This window comes from Prinia subflava, chromosome 16 (assembly GCF_021018805.1).
Source record: "Prinia subflava isolate CZ2003 ecotype Zambia chromosome 16, Cam_Psub_1.2, whole genome shotgun sequence".
In the NCBI taxonomy this organism is placed as follows: Eukaryota; Metazoa; Chordata; class Aves; order Passeriformes; family Cisticolidae; genus Prinia; species Prinia subflava.
The window spans coordinates 11,342,434-11,366,428 of record NC_086262.1 but is presented as its reverse complement, the minus strand read 5'-3'; the positions used below and the strand labels follow the sequence as shown (position 1 = coordinate 11,366,428).

The 23,995-nt window shown below is 42.2% G+C and overlaps 1 protein-coding gene across 1 annotated transcript; it reads right to left on the bottom strand.

The window, feature by feature from the left end:
* Nucleotides 1–1,556: 1,556 nt before the first annotated feature.
* CANX (calnexin) lies at nt 1,557–20,324 on the bottom strand. The gene is made up of 15 exons (XM_063413201.1): nt 20,198–20,324; nt 12,285–12,473; nt 11,750–11,823; nt 11,181–11,239; nt 10,814–10,955; nt 9,425–9,506; nt 8,088–8,280; nt 6,992–7,181; nt 6,144–6,257; nt 5,509–5,665; nt 4,983–5,198; nt 4,470–4,589; nt 4,228–4,366; nt 3,990–4,075; nt 1,557–3,406 (listed from the first exon to the last, which is right to left on the bottom strand). Exons 2-15 carry the CDS (start codon nt 12,468–12,470, stop codon nt 3,353–3,355), a joined length of 1,812 nt encoding a protein of 603 aa, XP_063269271.1. The 5' UTR covers nt 12,471–12,473; nt 20,198–20,324; the 3' UTR covers nt 1,557–3,352.
* Between the last annotated feature and the right edge of the window lie 3,671 nt (nt 20,325–23,995).

Here is a 23,995-nt window from a genome sequence, read left to right as displayed (position 1 = left end):
CCGCTCGGCCCTGCACAACCGCGAGCTTACCTGGCTCTGGACTGGCAAAAATCTGCCTTACCTCAACCTCATGAAGACTGAGCCAGCTTTGCCAATTAGACAAAGAAAGCCAAACAGATTTAAGTTTCTTTATTGATTAGTTTTTACATTTTTTTTTTCAAGTTGCTTCTACAAGTACCTGTTTGAAATGGACATGAAATCACAGTCGTTGTGTCCAGCAACACTAAAAAAAACCAAACCAAAAACCCAGTCAATGAAAAACCCCTTTCACAAGCCATGAGGTAAGAGGGGTATTAACCATCAGTTTGGGATGAGCAGAGCAGTCACAAGCCCGACGTCTGTATCTACAGCCTCAGTGGAGGAGCTGAGTTTGTGAGGGAGGAGTAAGGAAAGAGCAAGAGAAAACCATGGACATGTACAAGTAGTCAGTACTTGCAAAAAACCCTCCTCAGGCCCAGGAGTCAATCTTAAAAACAGACATTTTGGAGAGGTCCCAGCCTCAAGCTGGGACAATTCAGCGCTGAGCAGAGGCAGCGAGGGCAGATCACATCCAGGGACGCTGCTGAAAGGGGTTAGTGGGTTAGATGCACCCTGCCCTATCAACCGCCCCTACCAACCACTGCTCCAGGAGCAAAGCTGCTCTCAGCACTTCTGCCTTGTGTGTCAGAGCCCACGGGTTTTGTTTTGATTCCCGCTGTAAGCCTAACACCTCCCCCACCATTGTAAGACACTGCACATCAAGCTCAGCATCCTTTTCAAGAGCTGCCACCCTTGAGTGCACAGACACAAAAGGCCCAAATGCACCTTCAAGGATCTGTAACAGTTCCAAGCATAGTTCACAGGTTACAGACAGGTGGAGCTTTACCACTCTAAAAAACACAGCTATGCTTCGTGCACTCAGGATAAGCAGGTAGCTGTATTTTTTCCCTCTAAGACTTATTAAAAATAAGAGCAATTCTAAGGTCAAACTGAGGCACCCAAGCCAAAAAGCAGGATAAAAAGTAACTTGAGTTGTCTATCCATTTTGGAAAGTCTTCATTTATTGTAGTGATTATTTAAAGCATACACTATGGTATCAAAAAAAGCCGTAACATGCAGACAGGAGACGTTTTCAGGAGATTTAGCAGAAGCAAATGTAGATTTACAAGTAGCTTTAATATAATGCTATTTAAAAGCTGATAGCAGATCTCAAGTTCACTTTTGATGCTTTGAAAGAACATGTATGCACAGGGATTGTTTGGGAGTTTAAGGCAATTTGCATATTAAGATAAAAAAAAATTAGATTAGATTTTTATGTTGTGCTCAAAACATTAGCTGAATTGAAACCATTTACACATACTTCATCTCAAAGGACTGAGAGTCATAAATAGCAGCTGCTCCTTGATAAAAATACAGTCCTGAGAACAAGCTAGTAGCAATGCTTAAGCTATGACATTTTCCATGTCAGAGTATAAGCTATTTTTGCAATAAGGAGCAGTATTGACCAGGTGTTTAACAGGCAAAGGCATTCTAAACATGCAATAGCTCCCAACAGAAGTCTGAAATTACTTCCAGTATCTTGCTTACAATAGTTTATTTGTACACTGCAGAGAGATCAAGAAATCCTGTTATGCATTTGTGATCACTAATATTTCAAACACAACAACCAAGGGATACAACATAAGGACAGGCAGCAAAAGGTGTTTTACAAAAAAAAACCCAAAAAACAAAAACCAAACAAACCCAAAACAAGTCTTTTAGTAATTGGTTAGATTGTTTGCAAAGTAATTGGAACACTCTTCCCCCCACAACCCCTGGGAATTATTCCACATACTATACCTATCATATGACCAAACAACACTGGAGTGTTTAAGTTCAGTGCAAGAAGAATAATTTCAGGACATTTAATTTCATTCTAAACAAAGGCAAAACTTTATCTATATAGACATCCAAATGCCAACATATTTGGTACAGTGTAATGAATTACATCCATCTCACCCTCAGAGGTAATGCTCTTGTAGTGCTCACCTGCATTCCACAAAAAAACAAAAAGGTGTTTGAAACAGTGCAGTATGGCAGACTCGACACTTTTAAAAAATTTATTCAGCTGGATTTGGAATTTCCTAACATTCACAATATAATTTAGAATGCATTTGTTACATGAAGAGCAGATAAAAGGACTTAAAACAGTTTCACATACCAGTTAAGAGATTCCACATGCTCCTTCCCCACCTACAATACTGACATCTTGGTTGTGATTTTTGTTTCCTTAACAAATACTCAGTTCACCTTGTCCACCTGCCTACCTCCCCCATTTCTACAGCAGACATACAGTGACAACAGTGAGAGGATAAGGGACACTGTCTTATTCAGTGTTGGACCCTGGAAAGGAGTAGGCTTAGCTATGAAATTGAGCTTGACAATGAGCTGAACATGAGGTGCTTCAGCAACTGAGGCAAAGCTGCTCTCAGGAAGAGCTGTATCGTCACAGAGAGGAAAACATCGGTGGCTGAACAGAGGGCAAAGGGGGAAGTAGCCTAACCACACCTCTCCAGCAACCCTCAGCTTCACAAAAAGAGTTCAAGAACAAATAAAATTGGTTGTCTGCAAGCTCTGCAGGATTAAACGCCACATTAAGATGACCCACTCCAAATCCTAGATCATTTGTTGACATTTAACAGGGCTTTAGCCATGCACAGTATGAATATATTCTATAGACTGCCTAACCCCTTCCTTCCACCCCTTCTTCCTCTTTCCCCTCCCCCCAAAAGAATGAAGTCGATTGGTTAGAATTTCACTACTGGTTTCCCCATACATCCCCCCAGTTGTCTTTTCTTTTGAGGGCAGGGGCGTTGTCAAATGCATTGACAACTTTTCTTTAAGGGGTACCAAATTTTAAGGGGTATAAAGACATTGGTGCATTTAGGAATTTACATATTTGTAAAAAAAACCTAGTTATAAAACTGCATTTTTATCACCTAGCACTTTCAAGATTCATTGTTATATTTCACTAATTAATATATTAAATTAAGCCAAGGTTTGAGTCCAGAAAAATTCTACCAATCTACTTAACAGAAAAGAATATTTTAAACCAAAAATGAAAAGGTTAGTTATGTTACATTCCAAAATCCACAGCCCATTATATTAAATGCTTTCTTTCTACAGGAATGATGCTCTTTAGAACAAATGATTGCAAATATTTTACTGCTAGACACTCCATTACATTGGATAGTGTGACTGGAACCTGTGGATGGTGAAATCTTGAGGTTTGTCCAAGTTTCAATGTAAGGTGTCCAAGGTCCTCTCCCAGAACCATGTTTGAAAACAACAACAAAAAAAAAAGAAATTACAGATCAAGTTCTTATGACTTTTTTCAATCTTTCCTTGGCTTTCTGTTTCTGGGTGATCTATTCACAGTTTCCTCCTCCTGCAAGAAAGTAATTTGTGTAAACATCAATAAAATAAAACAAAACCTAAATATACCCTTAATAATCATTTTGAGAAAATCTATGAAGAATCCACTTTCACTTCTACATTAGAAATTAGTTTTGAAAGGACCTACTGTTGAAAGTACTTTGTGGCAAACGGAAATTCTTTGTTTTTACAGTGGATGTACATTATTTGTTGGGAGTGCTCAACAGCTTCTGCTGGGAGAATCCTTTAACTTCTATCAACACTCCACCCATTTTTGAGTCAGCCATTGTGTCAGTGTGGAGCACTTAAAGCCACATCCTGACTGCACTCAAAGGTGAAGAAGCCCTTTCCCTCAAGAAGATGCTTTCCAACAGTCTCACTCCCCTCTCAAGGCAGGCTCTACAGCAGTGCCCAAGCCTGCTGAAGTCAGCCACAGAAACTCCTGTTCTTCAGACAATTAAGTTTTCCAGCGTTCTGAACTGGGAGGGAGGGTCATGACCTGAGCCAGGTTAACTTTTAACACTGTAGTAAGGCCTGTTCTACGTAACATATGAAAGAAAATGTGCAAGCTTCCTTCAAAGATTAAGCACTCTTACCTCTGATGCAGGTTTCCTATCGTCTTCCTCCTCCTCTTCCTCCTCTTGACTAGCACTTCCTAGATCAGCATCACCTTTCTGCTTCTCTTCAAGGGGAAATGAAGGGAGGAAAAAAAAAGAAAATCATTCTCTTTCCTCAGTTATCTTCAGTTCATCATTGGCTTTATTCCATATCTGCCAATCCTGCTGGTTTATTTTATCAGGGAGAACATTGTTCAAGATTATCTAGTTTACCTACCAAGTTTTTCCTCATTTGCATCCTCATCTTCCTCCTCCTCTTCCTTTTCCCCTTTATCTTTTTCTTCTTCTTTCTCATCGTCTACCACATCAGGCTGAGGAGCATCAGTCTTCTTGTATTCTGCAGCACTTGGCTGTTTCTGAAAGGCAGTGACAAACCCAGGCGATCATTTGTGACATTCAGGCACACTTTACCGAACCTCCTTTTAAACGTGAGACTAATTATCAGAGGAAATGCATTACCTTCCCAGAACAGCAGAAAAGGACAACAAGGAACACCGGCAAAGCCACAGTGAGGATGTAGACTACCCACAGCCAGGGACGCTCTTCAGCAGCTGCCATCATCTGGCCCACAACACCCGGCTGTAAGACCAAAAGAACTGTCAAATTCCACCCCATACAGCAAGCTGAGCAGCTAAGTTTAAGCTATAGAATTTACTTCAACTTTAAACACTGTATTTCAGACCTCAAAAAAAAAAAATCAAGCTAATCTGCACAGGTACTTTTCCCATAGCTTACAAATTAAGAATTAGGCTAAATAGTCCAAATATCAGAGCGAAAACTTAGAAGAGAGCAGTGAGTACTCTTAGTTACCTACATTAACATACTGTAATTATGAATTGAGGCTCCAATCTGGTTTGGCAAAACCCTCAGCCTTAGCACATACAGGCATATATTGACAAAAGCTGTGAGAGAACAGCAGAGATGCTTCTACTGTTCCACTCAACAGCACACAATTAAACCTTCCCCTCTCACCTCTGCAGCACCATCAGCTGCCTTCTTCAGTCCCCATCCATCACTGGCCCAATCATCAGCCACAGCTCTATCAGTACAGATGATAAAGTTGTCAAAAAAGATGTCAGATGTCATGGACCATAACTCAAGTCCCACAGCACTGACAGGAGTCATCTTGAAAGGTTCCAAGTCTTCAAAAAAATCGGGGTTTGGGATCTTTCTAGGTTTCCATATACCCTAGAAAAGATAAAAGACATGCAGCCTTATCTACTAGAAGACAAATTTTAGTTTTCAGCCCATTATGGATGGAGAGATACAACAATCCATTGCAGTTAATTATAATATCTACAGGTGCAACTCATCAGTCTTTGGGAATCAATACAATGAAATGATGCCTGGCAAGAAAGCATTTCAAATCTGTCCACTGGAAACACAGTACAATCATGACAGCACTTGAATTTTTAATTACATCTGCTGAATCTAAATCATTCTGCTTTTTGTAAGAGATGCTGCATTGGCTGCCAGTTTAAGCAATGAAAACACCAACCTGATAGTTCACATTATCAATCATAGGAGGCTTCCATTTGCCTTTGTAGTTTGGATTGTCAATCATGGGGCGCTGCCAGGTACCACAGCCAGGAGCTGCCTCACATTTGGGATTTGCAATCTGAGGTGCCTCCCATTCACCATCCATATCTTCATCCCTGAAAAGGCAAATTTGGTTTTGAAGTTCACTCCTTGCCTTCATACAGAATAAAGCTCAGACAATGTCTGATCTCTGGGAAAATCAAAATTCCTACCACTAAATGGAGATATTGAAACTTTGTATAGCATAGGTCTGTAGATAAATATACTGCAGAAGGAACAATGATTCCAAAGACTAACTGGGAAGCACAGAAAAATCAACAAATCTCTGTGCACAGCTTCCACCACTGCCCCTTCAAGCAGGTTTTACTTCAAGGTGAACATCCCTGCCCTATTCTGCTTACAGTCACAGAAGATTTGAAAAATGCAGAGGTGAATGCAGGACACAAGTCCTCAAACCACTGCCTTCTACTTTTGGGAAAAAAAAAATAGCCTGAACAGCAACTTTGTCAGCAAGCAACTTCAACAACAAACTGCAAACGTCAGTACCAAAGTCAATAAATATTTGCTGCCATTTGCAACAGGCAGCAAACTCACCAATCTTCAGGTTTCTCAGCATCAGGGTCTGCTACATATTCTGGTTCATCATCCAGCCAGCCCTCTGGTTTCACAGCGTTTTCATCCGCGATCTTTGCAGGAGCATCCTCATCCCTTAGGGCAGAGCATTATGTGTTATCATACACAATGTGTAAGGGCTCTTAAGCCCAAGGTGTGATTCTACAGACTCTGGACAAGCCCCCTGCTCTAGCCAGCCACGTTCCCTTCTGTCAGGGTGATTTCAGAAAGGAATTGCCTGGCAATCCTAACCATATGTGCTTTAGGGCATATCAAGGTGCCAACTGCAAAGTACTACTACTAATTTTTTTAAACCATCTAGAAGGGGCATATTACAGCAAATGCCACTTCTTAGCAGCAGTTGCAAAAACACTTTTGTGCTTGAAATTGAGCCTACAATTCACAAAGCACAGGTACAAAGCCAGAAAGGCAGGATCGGTTTCTGATTTAGGGAGTGAGGTTTTTCAGTTACCTTATCTATACATTACACAAACAACTACAAAGATCCTTCAGTTATATCCTCCGCAGCTCATCTCTCTCATCATACCTTGATCTCACCAAGGACAAAAGCAACAGATAGAATAGGTGTTTCTGTAAAATCTTTGTCTGTGGCCAACACAGGAACGGGAGCTCTAAACAGAAATTCCCAGAGGATGTGGAACTTCTCTGACTTTGCCTACTGAAGTGCTGTTAAGATGCCTAAACTGACAGTGTTTTGATTACAAGGGTGAGACTCAAAACCTTCTGTAAGTCATGCGAGAAAGACATTTTGATCAGGATCAAATTATCGGGCTAAGGACTCCCTCAATTCCACCCTTCCAACACCTTACCAGTCATCTGGTTTAACAGCATCTGGGTCTGGAATTTTTGGTCTCTCATCCCAGTCCTCAGGCTTCTGGTCATTTGGGTCCTCAATCTCTCGGGGTGGATTCACAGGAGGAGACATATCATTGAGCAAATTCCCACTGTTGACAACTGTTTGATCAACCAGTATCTCAAAACTATTGTCAGGATTCAAGACTGTAAGGAAAAAAGTTGATGTAGTCATTCCATGTACAATACAAGGCATGAGTCATAAAGCATCAGTCATCCCCACTGTACAACCCAAGCTACCACCTACCCATCAACTGCTTTAAAGAACTGCTAAGAACCTTTCTCCTTACACCAAAGTGCAACTAGTTATGATGCACAACATTTCACCCTCTGAGAAGGCAGACTCCTGGCAGAAGTCCTACGTGTGTTAAAAGCACAGAGGTTTGTAGAGTGATTTAGCAGTTACCACAACAAGTTGACTTTGGCATAGTAAGTATTGCTTTAGTAGTAAGAATGTATAATACTCATATTCTACTCCAGATTAAGACTTCCTACTACTGACTAACAGCATTTTAATCTCACTTCTTCATCTACTGCTGTCTCTGTAGTAGGAAAAGCTAGAGACACTCCTAAATACTTCCTGAAAGATTTTGATCATAGCTAATATACCAGACACTATTTCAAGAACTCTTGAGTTTGTCTGGTACATGAAAGCAGAAAAAAACCCAAACAAAACTAAACCAAACCACGATGCCTCTACATCTAAAGCTTAGTGTATCCCATGATACCCAGAGGCAGCATTCAGGCAGTTTATATATGCTGATAATTATTTCAAATATACTTAGTTCAAGTTGCTTACAACTGCCCTGAAATTCAGTTCTCCTTTAAGTTCAAGTCACATGACCATTTTGACATGAATCAAGACTTCCTGGAAGGATGAAATAAGCCTTTGCATAGACAATCAGATTTTGCACTTGAAGCTTTCACGTGGTTTTTAGTTTTATGGTGCATTGGCACTAATATTCACCTAGTGAGTTCATCTAACTCACTTTAGGAACTTTCTGTGCACAAAATGTAGTAATTATTAATATGCATAGTTAGCAGTCACCATACCTAGAGTATAAAGATGAGTCTTCTTATCAGTAAAGTAAGTCTTTAGATCTGCATCTGGGCGCTTTGCGTGCTTCTCCTCGTATTTGCCCGTCTTTGGGTTTTTGTGCCGGAAGATGAAGTGCAATTTGTAGTCCTCTCCACATTTGTCAGGACCAAACATTATTGTATAGGGAGTTTTGTCATGGAACTGATCCTTTAAAAACAATGCAATACTTCACTCCATTATTTTGAAATACAGTCTAAGTCATTGTCTGGCATAAGAATTCCCAATTCATTTAAAACTATTCTGCAACTTGGATATCAAGCCCATGAAGTCCCCACACTAAAGCTTATGTGCCACATATAAGCCTCCCCCCCACAAAAAAAAAAAGTGCTGAGAACTATCCCAGCTATTTCATTTTATAGCTCTGGGCTCTACTTTCCACATGGAAAACACCAGCTATTCAAGTGTTATCCAAAAGATTGGTGTGACATCCACAATGTTTAAGTATATCTCTACATTACAACAGAGTATTTTAAAAGCTATCAATTAGAAGTATCAGCTACTGGCAATAATGAAAGACTAGCAAGGCCACTGAGTTTCTTATGAACAAAGTGATAAGCAGCACTAAAAGTGAAGCCAAGCTGCTTTTAGTGTACACTTATGACCTGGGGTACTGCCTCAATCTAAGGTCTAACTGGATATAATCACCATGGAACTCTGCAAGTCTGTTTGTTCTTGTTAATGTTATCTGAAAATTCAATGCACATATGAAGCTGATTAGGCAGCCAAGTTGTGTTCTTGGTGTTCATGGTTGCTTTGGAGTTTTTTAATAGTCTGGAAATTGTATTAATAATACAACTACAATGAGAATGCAGAAGGAAAGGAGAAGGATGGATAACAAGTCATAAAAGGTATGTGCTATGAAGTTTAGGAAAACGGCTAAAAAAACCTGTGGTTTTCTACAAGAGCCTATGCAAGGTTACCCCGTTCAGCTTCATCTGAACAGGCTAAACCACTTCAATGAGAAGAAAAAATGCAGTTCTTAGGCCTTAGGAGCTGGCCACTCTCCTAAGCACCTCCTGTTTTGTTCTAGAACTCAGGAAAATCTGAAGTACTGCAGAGTTTGGCAAAGGTCTACAACTGCTCAGCTATCAGAAAACTTCAGTTTCCACTCAAGGGGCACATTTCAGTACTTATCCTCTCCAACTGAAAGCACTGGGAAAATGCTGGATGCAAAGTACTTGGGTAATCAGGCCCCACTGCCTTCACTAAAAGGGTTTCTTCAGAAAGAAGCAAAACGAAAAAACTTCAAGTTGTTTCACAGCTAATACCCAAAAGTAATAGCATTACTCACCAGGCTCAACTCAGGGGTTTTTGAGAGCAATTTCACATAGGCACCACCACACTCTATTCCATTTTGGAAGTTTACTTCATATCTAATTTTAGTTTTGGATAGAAGAGGGGAGAGCACATGTTATACACGAGGAAAAAATATTTTTGTAATACACTATTACAGTTTTTTCAGTACAAATTAACAGTAACGCTGTTTTGCTGTTGATTGCTTTAAATCACTTAGCCAGTGAATATTAAAGATACAGTCATATAGATATATAAAGATATAAGGACTAATAAAATATTCACAAGAACCTGAGAAAACAGTTAAAAAAATTGAAGATTTAAAAGAATTAACCAGACAGAGAAGATTAAAGAAATTGAGTGCTGGCCTAGAAGATAATGACCTAGAAGTAGAGAGGAGGAAGAAAAAGCTTTCCAGTATATGACACTTCAACAGAGATTGAGGCAAACCAATTATCTTCCCCACAACTACTACAGTAGACAGACAGCTCAATTTGCAAGACTACAAAGCAAAAACAATTGGATTTTAGGAGAAGCCCCTTTAGGGTTATAAGCATACAACAGTATAATTAGGGATGCCCAGGAGCCAGAAAAAGGCAAAATATCTGTCAGGAATAAGCTAAGTATGCTTGATCCTCTCACAATGCCAGCAGCTGGAGTGGATGACCACTGGACTTTATTTTTAGCCTTGTATTTTGAGCCAAAACCAAACAGTGCAAAGCAAAGTCACCAATTCATTATCTTGTGCAAATACAAATTAATTTACTCTTTGTTTACAATTGATAATGTCACTAATAACACACAATTCAACTGTTCTCACTGAATTATGCTTTTCCTCTGACTTGCTTGTCTAACACACATGCAAGTAGATATTTCTAAAATACTTGTGACCAGAGCTATGTAAGGTGTTCATCTTCCATGGCAAATGAACTAAGACACAGGAAGGAGGAAACAAATCTTTACCTCTCTTGTTTACTTCCCCTCAGAAACAGGGGGCATTTTACTGTGTAAGAAAGTGCACTGACCTACTTACAGACCAGTGCTCGTTCAAAAGGACAAAGACTTCCACAACTAACTGTACAAAAGTCAGTTGCCTGACCTTGTTACTACAATTAAATCAAGTAAACGAAGCCACAAGACAGGTTACCAAGTCCAGTTTGCAGAGACTTCTTCCTTTTCCAGGCTTCAGAAGGACCCAGCCTGTTACTATCTCCCCACTTTGGGAATCTGGGTTACTATTTTACTCTTACTCAAAACAGTATAATAATATGTTACAATATCTTGTATCATCTAGATCCACAGTCATCAGAGCTCAGTTATGGAATTAACCTCAGCTTGCTATCATGTCACCAGGAATCAACAGAACACCAAGTTATTCTTTACTTACTGTACAATAAGGGGTTTGGTATCAAACACAAATGGCTTGGAAAGTTTGGATGAAATTGCATGATGCTTGGCTCGGGTTACCATTACAAGCCCTTTGTCTCCTGGAAGCTTTGTTTCCTTCATGTCTTGGACTTCCCATTTACCTGGGGAAGAAATCGACCAAACCTTCATTTATTTTAAAATCTCCAAGTGGATATTTTGTTTAAATTAGAACTACATCTTATATTGTTAACCAGGTATATAAATATTCCTCCCATTTTCTTCAGCAAACGTAATTTTAGCTGAGAAACAGAAAAGAAAGACTTGCACCACATACATGACAAACAACATCAGAAACATTTATCATCCAAAACCTGGGTTGGACTCACCATCATATTTCGCAATCTCATCATCTGTATCATCTTTCTTGGCTCTGGAAAGGATCCATCTAGAACACAGACATCCAGTGGTTGGAAAACCATATTTTCCCCCACAACACACGCTCTATAAATCCTGCCCTTAAGATAAGACAGCCCTTGCTGTGTCATGACTACACCCCAGTATCTTGATCCCTTGAGCAGTTCTGTTCCCAAGCCCACAAACTTTTCTGTGTTTGCCACTTCCCTCCCCAAGGCAGGACTCTGGCCTCATGAGCAAGTACCTCACTCCTGTAAAAAACCCCAGAAGTAGCATCTTAGCATCCTCACATCACCTGAGGAAAGTAAAAAAGCCACATGTAATGGCCTCACCTGCCCTTTATTGCTAGAACTTAAGGAAATACTGGTTTAACTCAACATTCGAAGAGCTAGTCTCAAGAAGTCATTACTGTAATCCCAACTGAACAGGGGCCCTTTGATTCAGTTTCGAATAACACAAGTTCAGCAGAGAGGGTTTCATTGCCTTTCACAGAGACTTTACATTATTTTTTGTACCAAACGAGCCTTCAGATTATACTCACCCATCCAGAGTTCCTTTATCAAAAGATTCCACAAAATACACTTCACCAGTTGGGACAGGGGGCCTGTAAGTAACCTATAGGAAAAGGGGGGCACTTATATACCTTTCAAGACACATTCTTCATCATACAGAAATACAGGCATGTAAAGCTCACACTCCCTCCCCTCCTACACTCAAATACAGCTCACCTGGGCATTCTTAAAACATAAACACAGAAATTACGTAAATATTGCTGCTTGTGCCAAGTTGTTGTGCTCATCTGCAGCTAAAACTCAAGTATATATCTAGCTGGAAATTTTAGCATTAACTCCTGATACTCACATCACAGGTTAGAGCTAAGTCTTCTGGAAGAACATGTAGGACATGAGAACAGGGACAAAGCAGCCAACCTTAACTCCAAGCCTTACTCCCAGATAACATCTTTAATAACATTACAACATATTAAAGGTTAAGAAAGTAAAGACAACTCTGATCAGACTCACATGAACCAAAACACAAGCAGCAATTCAATTGTTAAAAGAAGTTCTATGCCAAACCTTTGGAGCTGGAGGAGGACTGCTTGTTTCAGACTTTGACTCTTCTACCTCCTCAATACCATCATCCAAGTCATCCTCAATATCAACTACATCATCAGCATCATTGTCTTCATCCATATCGTGTGCCTGGACAGCGAGGATCCCGAGGGCCAGCAGGGTCACACACAGCAGCCATTTCAGCTCCATGTTCTGAATGAGACACGGCAGAGTGGTCAAGCCAGCGCTGCACACAGAGCGACACGCTGCTGCTTCTGGTACAAACCCCAGCGCCCAGGGCAACAAGTGAAGTGCAAACTTATCTCTCCAGCTCTGTGTTATTTACTGCATCTGCCTGAGACAGCTCTAAAAGCTGGGGAGTAGCACAACATAAAGCTAAGTATTTAATATCAAACAGATATTAACTGAGTGGAGAACCACGTGTGTATGTTCTGCAGATCATGCTGCAGAGCATCATAGTTTTGCTCTTACACTGCCACAGCCCACAAGCAGGACAGCAGACATGTACATAACACTACAACATATGTGGCTGTAGAAGCCTAAAAACAAAATTGATTTCATGCTTATGAAGAGCTTCAAATACCTCATGCAAGAACTTAAGCTTCTATTCAGTCCAGAAACTGAAATAAATTTTTCTATTTTATTCAAAAATAGTAATTTTTGCAGAGTAATCAATCCTCATCTCCTGTTCAATATATTTTTTGTCCTTTCAAATGCAGAGCTCTAATATTTTCAATCATCAAACCTCTTCCCCAGGTTTTATTGCAGAATTACTACCAACAGTCATTGTTACTACTGGCAGGTGCCTATGAGCAGTTGAAGTTCCTGGAAACTGCCACTTGATTCAATTCCCTTCTTTCAATCTCTAATTTAACAAGATGACCAAAGAAAGAATAGCTGTTAACTGCTGAAGCCTTACAGAATTAAAATATCAAACTTAAACTAATTCATAAGGTGTTCAGCACATTGTCACACCTAAAACATCATAGACATTGGCGAGCTGTAGGTTAAAATATCTTGTAAATAAAACGGGTTGCAAATTGACTCATTTCCTAGAAAAATGACAAGAACACTGCATCTTTAGGTTTATACCAAAGACAACACTCCTAGAACGCTGCTCAGTTTTATCTGCCCAAAACCCTCACAACAACAACCTGCACCTCACTCACCTTTTCTCCTTTGAATCCCACTCCAAATTTTCCTTCCAAAACCAGAGGCGTAACTGAGACTGAATTTTTTTTGAAAACAAGTATAAAACCAAACATCCCCTCCTCCTTCCCTTATACTCCTACCTCACACTGTAGCCCTGCAGACTTTCAAACATAACTCAAGCAGAGTTAACAGTGCCTGTAGGGGTTTAATATCACACTAGAAAACAAACTTTCAACTTTCCAAAGCATGTTTAGGCAACTAAAAGAGTTTACATTCTCAAAGGCTTATCAGCACTATCCAGTATTCCAAAACTACGCTGCATACTAGATCTACCATTTTTAGATTATTCTTTAACTTACTTCTAATGACAGAGAGGATTTCTAAACTTTAAAACTGTAGTTTTATAACTACAACCAAATTGTATTTTAAAGACTTGAGCTGAGGTCATGTCCAGTTTGTCACTACAGCAACATGCAATTGCAGCCAGTTTTCCAACAATAGTGATGGCCTTGACCATCCTGCACAGACCTCCCCACTCAGTTCAGGCAACTGCACCCAAACACCTCCGAGCCAAAAGGACAATCATCCCAGAAGGAATAGCTGACAAAAGCTTTCAAGGGCTGCTATATATGAGCAAAGCTTGTTTGCTTAATGCACAGTGTACAGCCAAAACTGAAAACAGTTTCGGACCTCAAAACAGCTCATAGCTCTTAATATTAGTGTGAGAGCCAGAACAAAAACCAAGGACTGAAAACAGTCAAACAGACATCAGTACCCTTGGAGCTGCAAATTCTTCTTGCACAGATAACACGTTCTTCGAATAAACTTGTACCCATCAGCATAAAAGCAGTACAGAAACAAGAGTATGAAACTTCATCTGAAAAAATGGTATTTAGAGCTCTGGATGTGCCCTGCATAACTGAAGCAACCATGGATGAGACGGCACAAAAACACCTTTCCATGGAAAGGGTTTCATTTTGTCCTACCATACACCAAGAGGACCTCACTAAGCATTTTTAAAATGGAGGCAAATTCAGGAAGATAATACAGTTTTATAGCTCCTTTCAAATTATACTATGCAGCTAGAATGAGCATGTCATGATTTGGAAAGTGATACGACAATGTTACTCTTAAAAATATACCAAGGTTAAAAATAAGCCAATTCTCTCCTTTCCTAAAAGGAAAGAGTTTCTGCACCCCTCCTCCCAACCTTGTGCAAAGGGTATTAATGGTTTAGCATGCAAGTAATCCTTTAAGTAATCTCACCAGTAGCCAACCAGCATGAAAGTTTTGGTGAAAGAATTAAGTCATCCCCCACAATCTTTCTGCCAGTACTGACTCCATATGTAATAATTACCTACTTCACGATCCCACCTCAACTACAACCCTCTGAAAATATTTGTCAGCACCAAATGGACTTTGGTAAATGCTCACACCCAAGTGGCAAAGGCATGGGGCCTCAGTAATTCTTCTGTCAAAGCATCTTAGTGAAACCAGACAATTCTGCCAGGGACCACCCAGCAGGGGCAGAAGTCTGCTGCTGCTGCACATCTGTGCCCCTGATACAGCCACAGGTATCTACCCTGCTACACTCATCATTTAATGCTCTGGCTGAATTTCAGGCCTTGCTGAACCTCATTTTCAGGGAGAAGTATTTTATGGTCAAGTTCCCAAGCAAGCGTCACCCCCCGCAAAAAAAAACAAGAAAGCTAAAAAAGTCTGAAGACAAGCTAATCCAGTTTCATGTCCTTACCTCTTTACAGTCATTGGCAAGCAGTTGTCACAAGTTTATATCCCTGCAAAAAGCTGTTTAGGACACTTCCTACCTATTAAATCAGTCCCAAATTCAACATAAGCTACCATTCATATACCTTGAGTACAGGCTGGTAGTTTCTCCTGCAACTGCCAGTTATCACGCCAAACTCCTTATTCAGTTTAACCTGAAACAATCTAAAAAGCTGACTAAATTACAGAAAAAGGCACTATGTTCTCAGAAGAGCAATTTAAGTGAAGCACACATTTTTTATATTTAAAAAGCTACTTCTATCCATAATGGATGTACTGCAATAGGAAAAAATTTCAAATTCACTTTACACAATCCTTAGGGACACAACATAAACACAATTATGCCCTAGAAAATTAGGTTATTCCTAAATAGAAGAGGAGGGGAGGGGGAGAGAGATGCAATTCAGGTTTTATAGAAAACAACCATAAATCAATTTTTCAGTGGAACTTTAAGTTGCTGGCAACTACAGGTGTTCAATTAGTCACCTCAAAAGCAGTCTAACCTTCAGACACTCTCACCTATTCTATTACAATCAGACTTCTCCCTTAAACAAGTGTCCAATTTCCAAGCAGTTACCATCCTTAGCCATTTTTCACTCTGCCTGCACCTCCCTTCTTCAGGTTAAACTGCAGGGTTTCTGAAGGATGGTGTATTTCTGATCATGCAATTGCTGAAAGCCATTAACAAAGGAACATTTTCATAATAGGTGAGAGCTTCTGACGTCTCCATTCTACTTCAGTGCAACCATCACTTTCACCATAACAACGTTTCAAGTCAGAGATAACAACTCCATGTACTTTTTTTTTAATAAGGTCTTCAGTCACAGACATTGGCACACCGCTCAGATTGAAGGGAAAACTACTGCAAAGTTTAAGACTGTCAGTGCTACAGATTGCTTATTCTCTCTCTGCACACACCCGTGGCAAGCTTCTACCCAAGAAAACTGCAGAGCTGACATTTAAGCACTGTTCACCTGACTGTCAAAAGGCTGAAACACTTTACTCCAGTATTTAGAAGCTCTATAGCAGAGTGCTGGAAACCGACTCCTGGAACATCTGCAATACAGACTTTACTTTTTCACAAAGTAAAATCAAAACCAAACTGGAGTGGGATTCAGAAACACAATCAGGATGTTACCCCAAAAGCAGCACTCCTAACATGTAGGACTAAGTGATTGCTACCTTTGGAGTTCAAGGCTTTCAAGAAAGTCATGCATCTTCAAAGATAAATTTTTACTTAGAATTCTCCTTTCTCTGGGCATAAAGGAGAAAGTTCTTCTTAATTATTGGCACAACACTGGAAACACTCATACAACAGACAGTTGTCACCATTCTCCCTAACATATTCTCGTCCCCTGGAAGAGAGTGAAACTGCCCACAGAGAGATCTTCAAGTCCTCTGTCACCACTCTTCCAGAACATATTGTTTAGTAACTTCCCTGTCAGGTCAAACAGAGCCTGCAAAACCAGTTTAATCATCTCCTTGGTTACTAATCTATTTCAGTGGTTCATCAAGCCAGTTCTTAATACAGCATATTTCAGAATATATAACTACATTTGAATGGCTACAGGCTATCTGGTTTACTACTTACTCTTTTTAAAAATAATTAACAGTCGGACTAAATAGATCTTATGAAATTAAGTCACTACAAACTACACCTAGGCAATTTAACTGGATGAGCATCAGTGGTTTCCATTTCAGCAGTACCTGAAGTCTCAGCTGAGTGGCTTAAGCAAAGGAAGAACAAAACCCGCTAGCTGTGCTCCAAACACTAGATTTCAGTGTGGTATTCACAGCAGAACCGCACCAGTGAAAACAAGGACAATGCTTCATGCAAGGCAAGAATTAGGGAAGAAAAATTTAAAGTCAAACTTAAAGATGATTCATCACAACACAAAAAAAATTGCAAGGAGACAAGAGCAGAAAGGCCGAGACACAGATATCCATTTTCCCTCTCAAATGAGTTCTGTGGTTTTGAGCAAAGGCTTAGTTACCCCCCTTGGTAGGGCATCAGTTTCCTAAAGTCAGAACTACTGAAGAGCAGAGGAAATCTCTTCTACATCTCACAATCCCTCTGCCTTCCACATCCTGCCTCCTCTGCGGTGCCAGGGTAACTGTTTACACAGCCTCATGATGAACCAGCTGCTGGTTTAAGATGGCTCGAAGTCCTTCTGCCATGTTATTTTAACCCTGAATCAATACCCCAGGCCAACCCAGCAGCAAAAGCAATAAGATTGTAGCAGTATCAGTGAAAGTAAGTAGCCAAGGATATTGGAAATAAAGCTGTTGGCAGCAGAGCCAGCTTAATGCCACAGTTCCCAGTGCAGGTCTGTCACCTGCATCTGCCTGAGCTGTCCTCAGGCAGGTTTGGGGGACCGACATCATGGTGAAGCTGAAAACTCAGTGGCCAAATACTACAATTTCAACAACCAATAGTGCCTCAGCATCTCTCAAAAGGGGATATAATAAAGTTATGTTCATGTATATACATTTCCCCTGAAATACTCTTTTTCAATTGGACAACTTCCAGCATTGTGAAGATTCTGCCTTTAACATAATAACTCAATGAACAGCAGACAAAGCTAAAGAAAACCACCTTATTAACAAGAGAAGAGAGAGAAGAACTCTCCATGGTGGTGGTTTATCCTCCTACACCCCCTTTTTTTTTCTTCAGTAAGGGGTGGCTGAGATACACTTCTACATGAGGAAGAAGTCTCCAGGAAAGGATTAGCCAACCCTCTCCTGGAGAACCCTACAGAAAAAGCTGCCTCCTCTTTGGGTTGTAGAGAGCACAAACCAGGCAATGGATTAGGTGTGAAAAGGGAAAGCAACAAAGCTTGCTTTTAATAGGCATTTCAAATATGCCAGTTTCTAAAAATAATGTACAACAGTGCAGATACAGTACAGAAGCAAAAAGCAGATACTGTTTGTCAGCACAGATATCCTTCCCGCAGAACTGGAAGTCCTTGGAGGGTAAAGACAGAACCGTGAGGCTTTTTGACCTCATAAAACAGATGGGCTGCTAGGAATATTATATTAGGTGGGGGCAGATCTGGAGGGAGCCCAAGATCTTTGAGACCATCACACCTAGAAATCAGTTCAAGTTTGCCCTGCTACAGAACTGATTCCAGCAAGAACAGGCTGCCACCATGATTACTACCATCGGCAGAAAATCAAAGGCCAGAAAAGGAAGTAAAAGGCAGAGCTAAGAACAAGTCTCAGTGTATTCTCTGTAAAGGATTTATTCATTTACTCAGGGGGAAGCACTACAGCACACCACATGAGAGGGTAAGCTGATGGAAGCTGAAAACTTTCTTACTATTTTATACTAGATTCCCTTCCTAAGAGGGCAGTTGATCCCAAAAAGCAGTTTACATATTATACACAACTTGTGATACTGCCTGTAATGTGTACAAGTATCTTCTTCATAATGTTTTTTTTTAACTAGAAATACTAAAACTTAATACAAACACAAAGTTTTACTCAGATCTTTTCCTAATTTTATTAATTAATAAAATTTATTAAATTTATTAAGTGTTTTACATAAGCCCATCAAATACTGCCAAATTAACAATAAGGTGGTCTTTGAAGTCAGGTTCCTCAGCATGAACCTAGAGTAATATATATACCAACCTATATTTAACCATTATTTTAGCTGCATTAGCTCATACATTATTATAGTTCTGCTATCTCTCTGCAGTACTTCCAACAACCAAAACCACAACGTGCAAAACCGTCCCATAAAACCCATGTGCTAACTATGCTTACTTGACGACGTTAAGTAAACACACTACATTTAGAAATACATTACATGCCTAGAGACCAGTTTTAAGACATCTAACATGCTCTAAATAAGTTCCAGAAAGAGTTTTCCACGATGATCTGCAGAAGCTCTGCAGCATTAATTATGTTAACACTGATCATATTGAGGTCTTTACCATTACTACCACCATTAATACGTCTCTTTCCTTCCACAACCAAAACACCTGCAGCATTTCTCTTTCAGCAGCCTAGAAAGTTCTGAAACACAAACCTGCATGTGAAAGTTCACACTTTAGAATCAGTACAGATAAGAAAGCAATGTGCTGTACATGCTTTGATTCAAAGGGGGGATTTCTGTTGGTTTAAAAGCACACTGCAATTCTCAGCCAGAAATGAGAAGTCATTTATACACTGTTTTAAAGACAGACAATGCGAACGAATTTGGGGGACAAAATTCAAAGCAGCCATTTCAATTCCTTTTAATTTTCAGATTTAAATTCTTCCTGCTGCAGATTCTTTGCCTGCACTTCACCTGTTGGGCCTCCAGCTCCGCGCCCTGAGCTCCCCCTTTCCACAGGCTTCTCCTTCCCCTCGCACAGCCCCAGCCAGGCCCACGCCATGCTCCGCACCCACCTCCTGTTCTCCCTTTGCGAGGCTTTATGGAGAGCACGTTCAACATTATTTCCGACACTAGAACACGTAGCCAGATAAAACCTAAACCACGCGCTACCCACATCTACGTCCGATCCTCGCCTCCGTCCCGGTTCCACCCCGCGGGCCTGGCAGCAGCCGCTGCCCGGAGCGGCGCTCACAGAACTTACCAGAAGAGCCGCCGCTCCCCCCAGGCCGCTCCGAGCCCTGCGGGTGCCGGGCGGGACCCGGCACCGCCGCAGCCCCGCGCCCGCCCCCGGCCGCAGAGGCCTTCCCAGGCCGTCCCTCTCGCCCTCACTCCGGGGGCTCCCCACCTCCTCGCACCCCCAGGATCGGGCCGCCCATCAACCCCCCCGGGGCCCAGCAGCGACCCGGCGCACGCCCCGCGACAGGCCCGGCTCCCCCACCGCCTCACGCTGCGGGCGGGTCCGTTCCCCGCTCCCCCGCCGCGATGTTCCGGAGCGGCAGCGGCTGTGGAGGGAGGGCACGGACGGGCACGGACGCACGGACGGGCACGGACGCACGGACGGGCACGGACGCACGGACGGACACACGGACACACTCACCCTCCGCCGCCCCGGCCACCGCCGCCGGGCTCCCCTCACCTCCGTCACGTGCCCGCGCGCCCGCCGCCGCCCGCCTATCTGCCGCGCGCCAGCCCCACCCCGCCTCACGGCGCTCAGCCTCCCCCATTGGCGGGAAGCGCGCTCCTCCGCCCGCCCACCCGCCTGCCTTGCGCTCTGACTGGCCGAAATCACCGTCGCTCAACAGCGGCCCGCCTCTAAACACGCCCCCAACGGCGCTGCCCTTCGTGGAGCGCTGTCATTGGTCGGCGGGGTTGCAGGAAGTGCCGGCTGATTGGGTGGTCGCGCCAGGCCGTTGGGATGTGGGCGGGGTCCCAGAGGGTCTCGGTCCAGGGGCGCTGCGGAGGCTGAGAGGGCACTGCGGGCGGTAGGGGGCGGTAAGGGGCGGCAGGGGGCGGGGCCAGCGCCTCACGCCTCCCCCCGCCCCCACGTCCCCTCACGCCCCTCACCCGCTGCCTCATAAAATACCATTGTGTGAAGCAGCAAAGCCATCTTTATGTCTTCTCGTTCCTTAGAAACGGTGCTCAGGTTTTGTTGCCTATTCAGAAAATTCATTGTATTCGATGGGGTTTTTTTCCTCAATTTCAAGCCGAGGATTTAATAAAATAGTGAACAGTGACACAAACTGCAGTGTGTTTGGAACATGGCAGTGCTGCTCAGCAGCTGCTTGCCCAAAGGACTTGTGCAATTCCGGAACCTTTAACCTGTGTTATAGTTTGACAATAAAAGTAAAGTAGTTTTGTAGAGGTGAAATGTGTGTAAATGTAGAACGTTTGTGCATTGAATCAGTAAAGAAACACAGGGAAATACAGAAATAAGTGTCCCTGCTGGGCCGATGGGACAGACAGGCTCTAGGAGATTCCGGATTTGACGGGACCACATGAACGAGATCAAGATTAAACTTGAGGAATCTCTGTGTCCTACCACATGCACAGCCGTGTGGGAGGGCAGGGAACACGGCCCCACGGTGAGGAGAACAGGCTGCTGGTGCCATGGAAGTTCCAGCACCTTTGAGTTGTCTCTGAGCTGCACCAGCTGAGAACAGTTCAATAGAAAGCTGTGTGTGAAGCACCCAGTTCAAAGCGAGCTCCTGTGTGGTCTGTGGGCTGCAGCCTGCTCCAGGAGATAGGAGGTGTTCTGTAGGAATAACAAATCCAATATTACTAGGGAAAAGTAAGAAAGAAAAGGGTGGTTTTTTTTTTCCTTTGTAAACATAAATCTGTTTTGAGTTGATGCAATGAGTCAGCAGTATAAGTTTCCCCACAGAGAAAATTCCACCGTGTTAGGACAAAGCAAGCAGGGCCCCAGCATTCAGAAATAAGGCTCAGCATAAATGAAATCAGCAAATCCCTGCTTGCACTGAAGTTTGGAATCAAACACATTTTTCCAGAAAAACACCAAGCTGGCTCTTAAACTGCTCTGTTGAGCCATACCCGGACTGAGCTGAAGATGCAGACAGGCAGGGAAACAGAGGCAGCACAGGAGATATCAAATACTTAAAGAAGAATCTAAAAACATGGAAAAATACTTTAAAGAGTAACAAAGCAATATATTTTAGCAAGTGCCCTCCTCAATCTAGGCAAACCCATATTTCCACCAAATATCTTTCAAGCCTTTCTTTTGAAACAGGTTATTAACTCCAGCATGACTGCAGGACAGCATAATACTCCTGCTGAAATCACAGAAGCACCAGGAAGTCAAATATACATTCACACACACACACGCGTGCTTCCCCTTTCTCTCCCACCCTTTCCCAAAAAAGAAACCATTCCTTCCTTTTACAACCTGCTGAATCATGGCACAGGCAGGCAGCCTTGGAGCTGGGTCCTGCCTGTGCTGCTTTGTCATTGAGAACAGAGTAATGTAAGTCACAAAGAAAAAAAAGAATCTGCTAAAAGCATACCCTATGCAGGGATTTTTGAGATGTTTGAACTCAGATAAAAGAAATACAGAATGAACACAAGAGAGAGATGATCCAGAAGGAAAACAAAAGGGATGAGTAAAGGAAACAGAAGAAATATGCACGGAAATTTAACTGCTTTGGCAGCTGAGAAGGTGGTATTTTTAGACTCTGGAGTGCCAGGGCAGGGAAGATGAAAGAAAGGGAATGGCAGATACCACATGGCAAACATGACATTGCCAAGGGAAAACATTTTGGTGTGTTCAGGCTTTATTGCAGCAGATTTGCTTTGTCCCACTGGCAAACACTCGGGAAGTGTGTTATTCTCTGACTTTGGCAGTACAGTTGGAAAGGCAGAAATCAGGCAGAGTGGTGAGACTGGCAGAGCCTGCATATGCACACCTCAGAGGTGAGAGGCAACACTCAGTTTATAAGTGCACTAGAATTCTGAGTAATTCCATTTTGGGAAACTTTCTTGCCCTAAGTGTTATCAGACAGAAACCTCATATGCTTTCCACTGGTACTTTCTCAATTCCCTCTAACTTGATCTCCAAAGTGTTCCTCCTTCCTTAATCCCCTCAGGGCACTGCCACATTGCTAGAGTTCTCCTTGCATTTCAAGCACTAGTAGCACATCTTTTCAGACTCATCTCCTCTGGAAAACTGGCAAGAAGTGAGTGGAAAATCCAGCAGGTCAGCGTGACGGGAGGGACACCACACTGGCAGAGAGCAGGCAGTCAAGGCAGACAACCAGTGACAGAACACTGACTTTTGCTCTTTCAAACTTTGAACTGCAGGAGGGAAGGCAAACTCACATCTCTGTACAGAGCAATGTCCATGTGCCCTGGAATGCTTTCCATGGAAAACACATTTTGTTCTAAAGACATCTCTGGAGACAATGCTTGAGAGAAGAATGGGAAAAGTTGCATGAACATCACAATGGGGGGAGGATAATCATCTGAAAGGGAAATAATGAAATCCTGCAATTTTCAGAGCTAATAAACATGAATGTAAGAAATGTTATAAATTAATTGTAATAAGATGAAGCAGATAAATAGAAGAAAACATCAACAGAGTAGCAGTAACAGAGCACTCGCAGATGGATGGAAAGAGAAAGGCAGACACAATACTGAGGTGGAAGATAACAGTCTATCCACCTGATACCATTTGCACAAGCTGGGAAGTGTCCCTGAGAACAGGAACTTTACAGACAATTTCTAGGACCCAGAAATTCAAAGTTACCCGAGACAAGACAGTAGGTGCGGGTTTAGTCTGGACATAAGGTAGGGAAATCCTGATGGTTGTACACAGCTTTCCTGGCTCCCATAGGCATTGCACCAGTTTGCTGGATACCATTTGGCTTCTACTGTGCTCCTTTCTGCCAGTTCTTTCATGGACCTGGTGTAGAGTTGCTCGAGTGGCCCTCATATATCGCCAGAAATGTGTCCCCCTGAGGGTCTAACACTCGAGGCATTTGTATCCAAGCATGGTTGCAATGTGTGCAATAGGAGTTCTTCCCTCACTAGGGAAATCCAGGTTACCCTTTGGATTTAAACACAGCTGCAGACTTGCCTGCAACAGGAGGAGGCTGGCAACACCTTGGGTCCTGAGGGCATCAGCAATGCCCAAAACCTTTTGCAGAGAAGGAAATGCTCAATCCCCACAGCTCTCTGAAAGCCAGGACACAGACAGGAGCTGGGAGTGTGATTAGCAGCAAGACCAAAAGAGAGAGGTTGTGCTGGAACAGTCTTTCCACTTTAGCTCACACATTTCAGATTCACAAGATCAGAGATTGACTCTGGCAATGGCAGCTCTCCCCTAACTGCTCATGGCTCTGTGATAATTCCTCTATGATAACCTCTTGAGTCGGTACCACCTTAC

Bases quoted from the DNA above. Each gene is read 5' to 3' on its own strand.
- CANX (XM_063413201.1), bottom strand. From the start codon at position 12,470: ATGGAGCTGAAATGGCTGCTGTGTGTGACCCTGCTGGCCCTCGGGATC. The intron at 5,199-5,508 runs GTTGGTGTTTTC...TATCTTTTCTAG, and splicing joins TTGATAATGTGAACTATCAG to GGTATATGGAAACCTAGAAA. The intron at 4,076-4,227 runs GTAGGTAAACTA...TTCCCCTTGAAG, and splicing joins TGCAAATGAGGAAAAACTTG to AGAAGCAGAAAGGTGATGCT.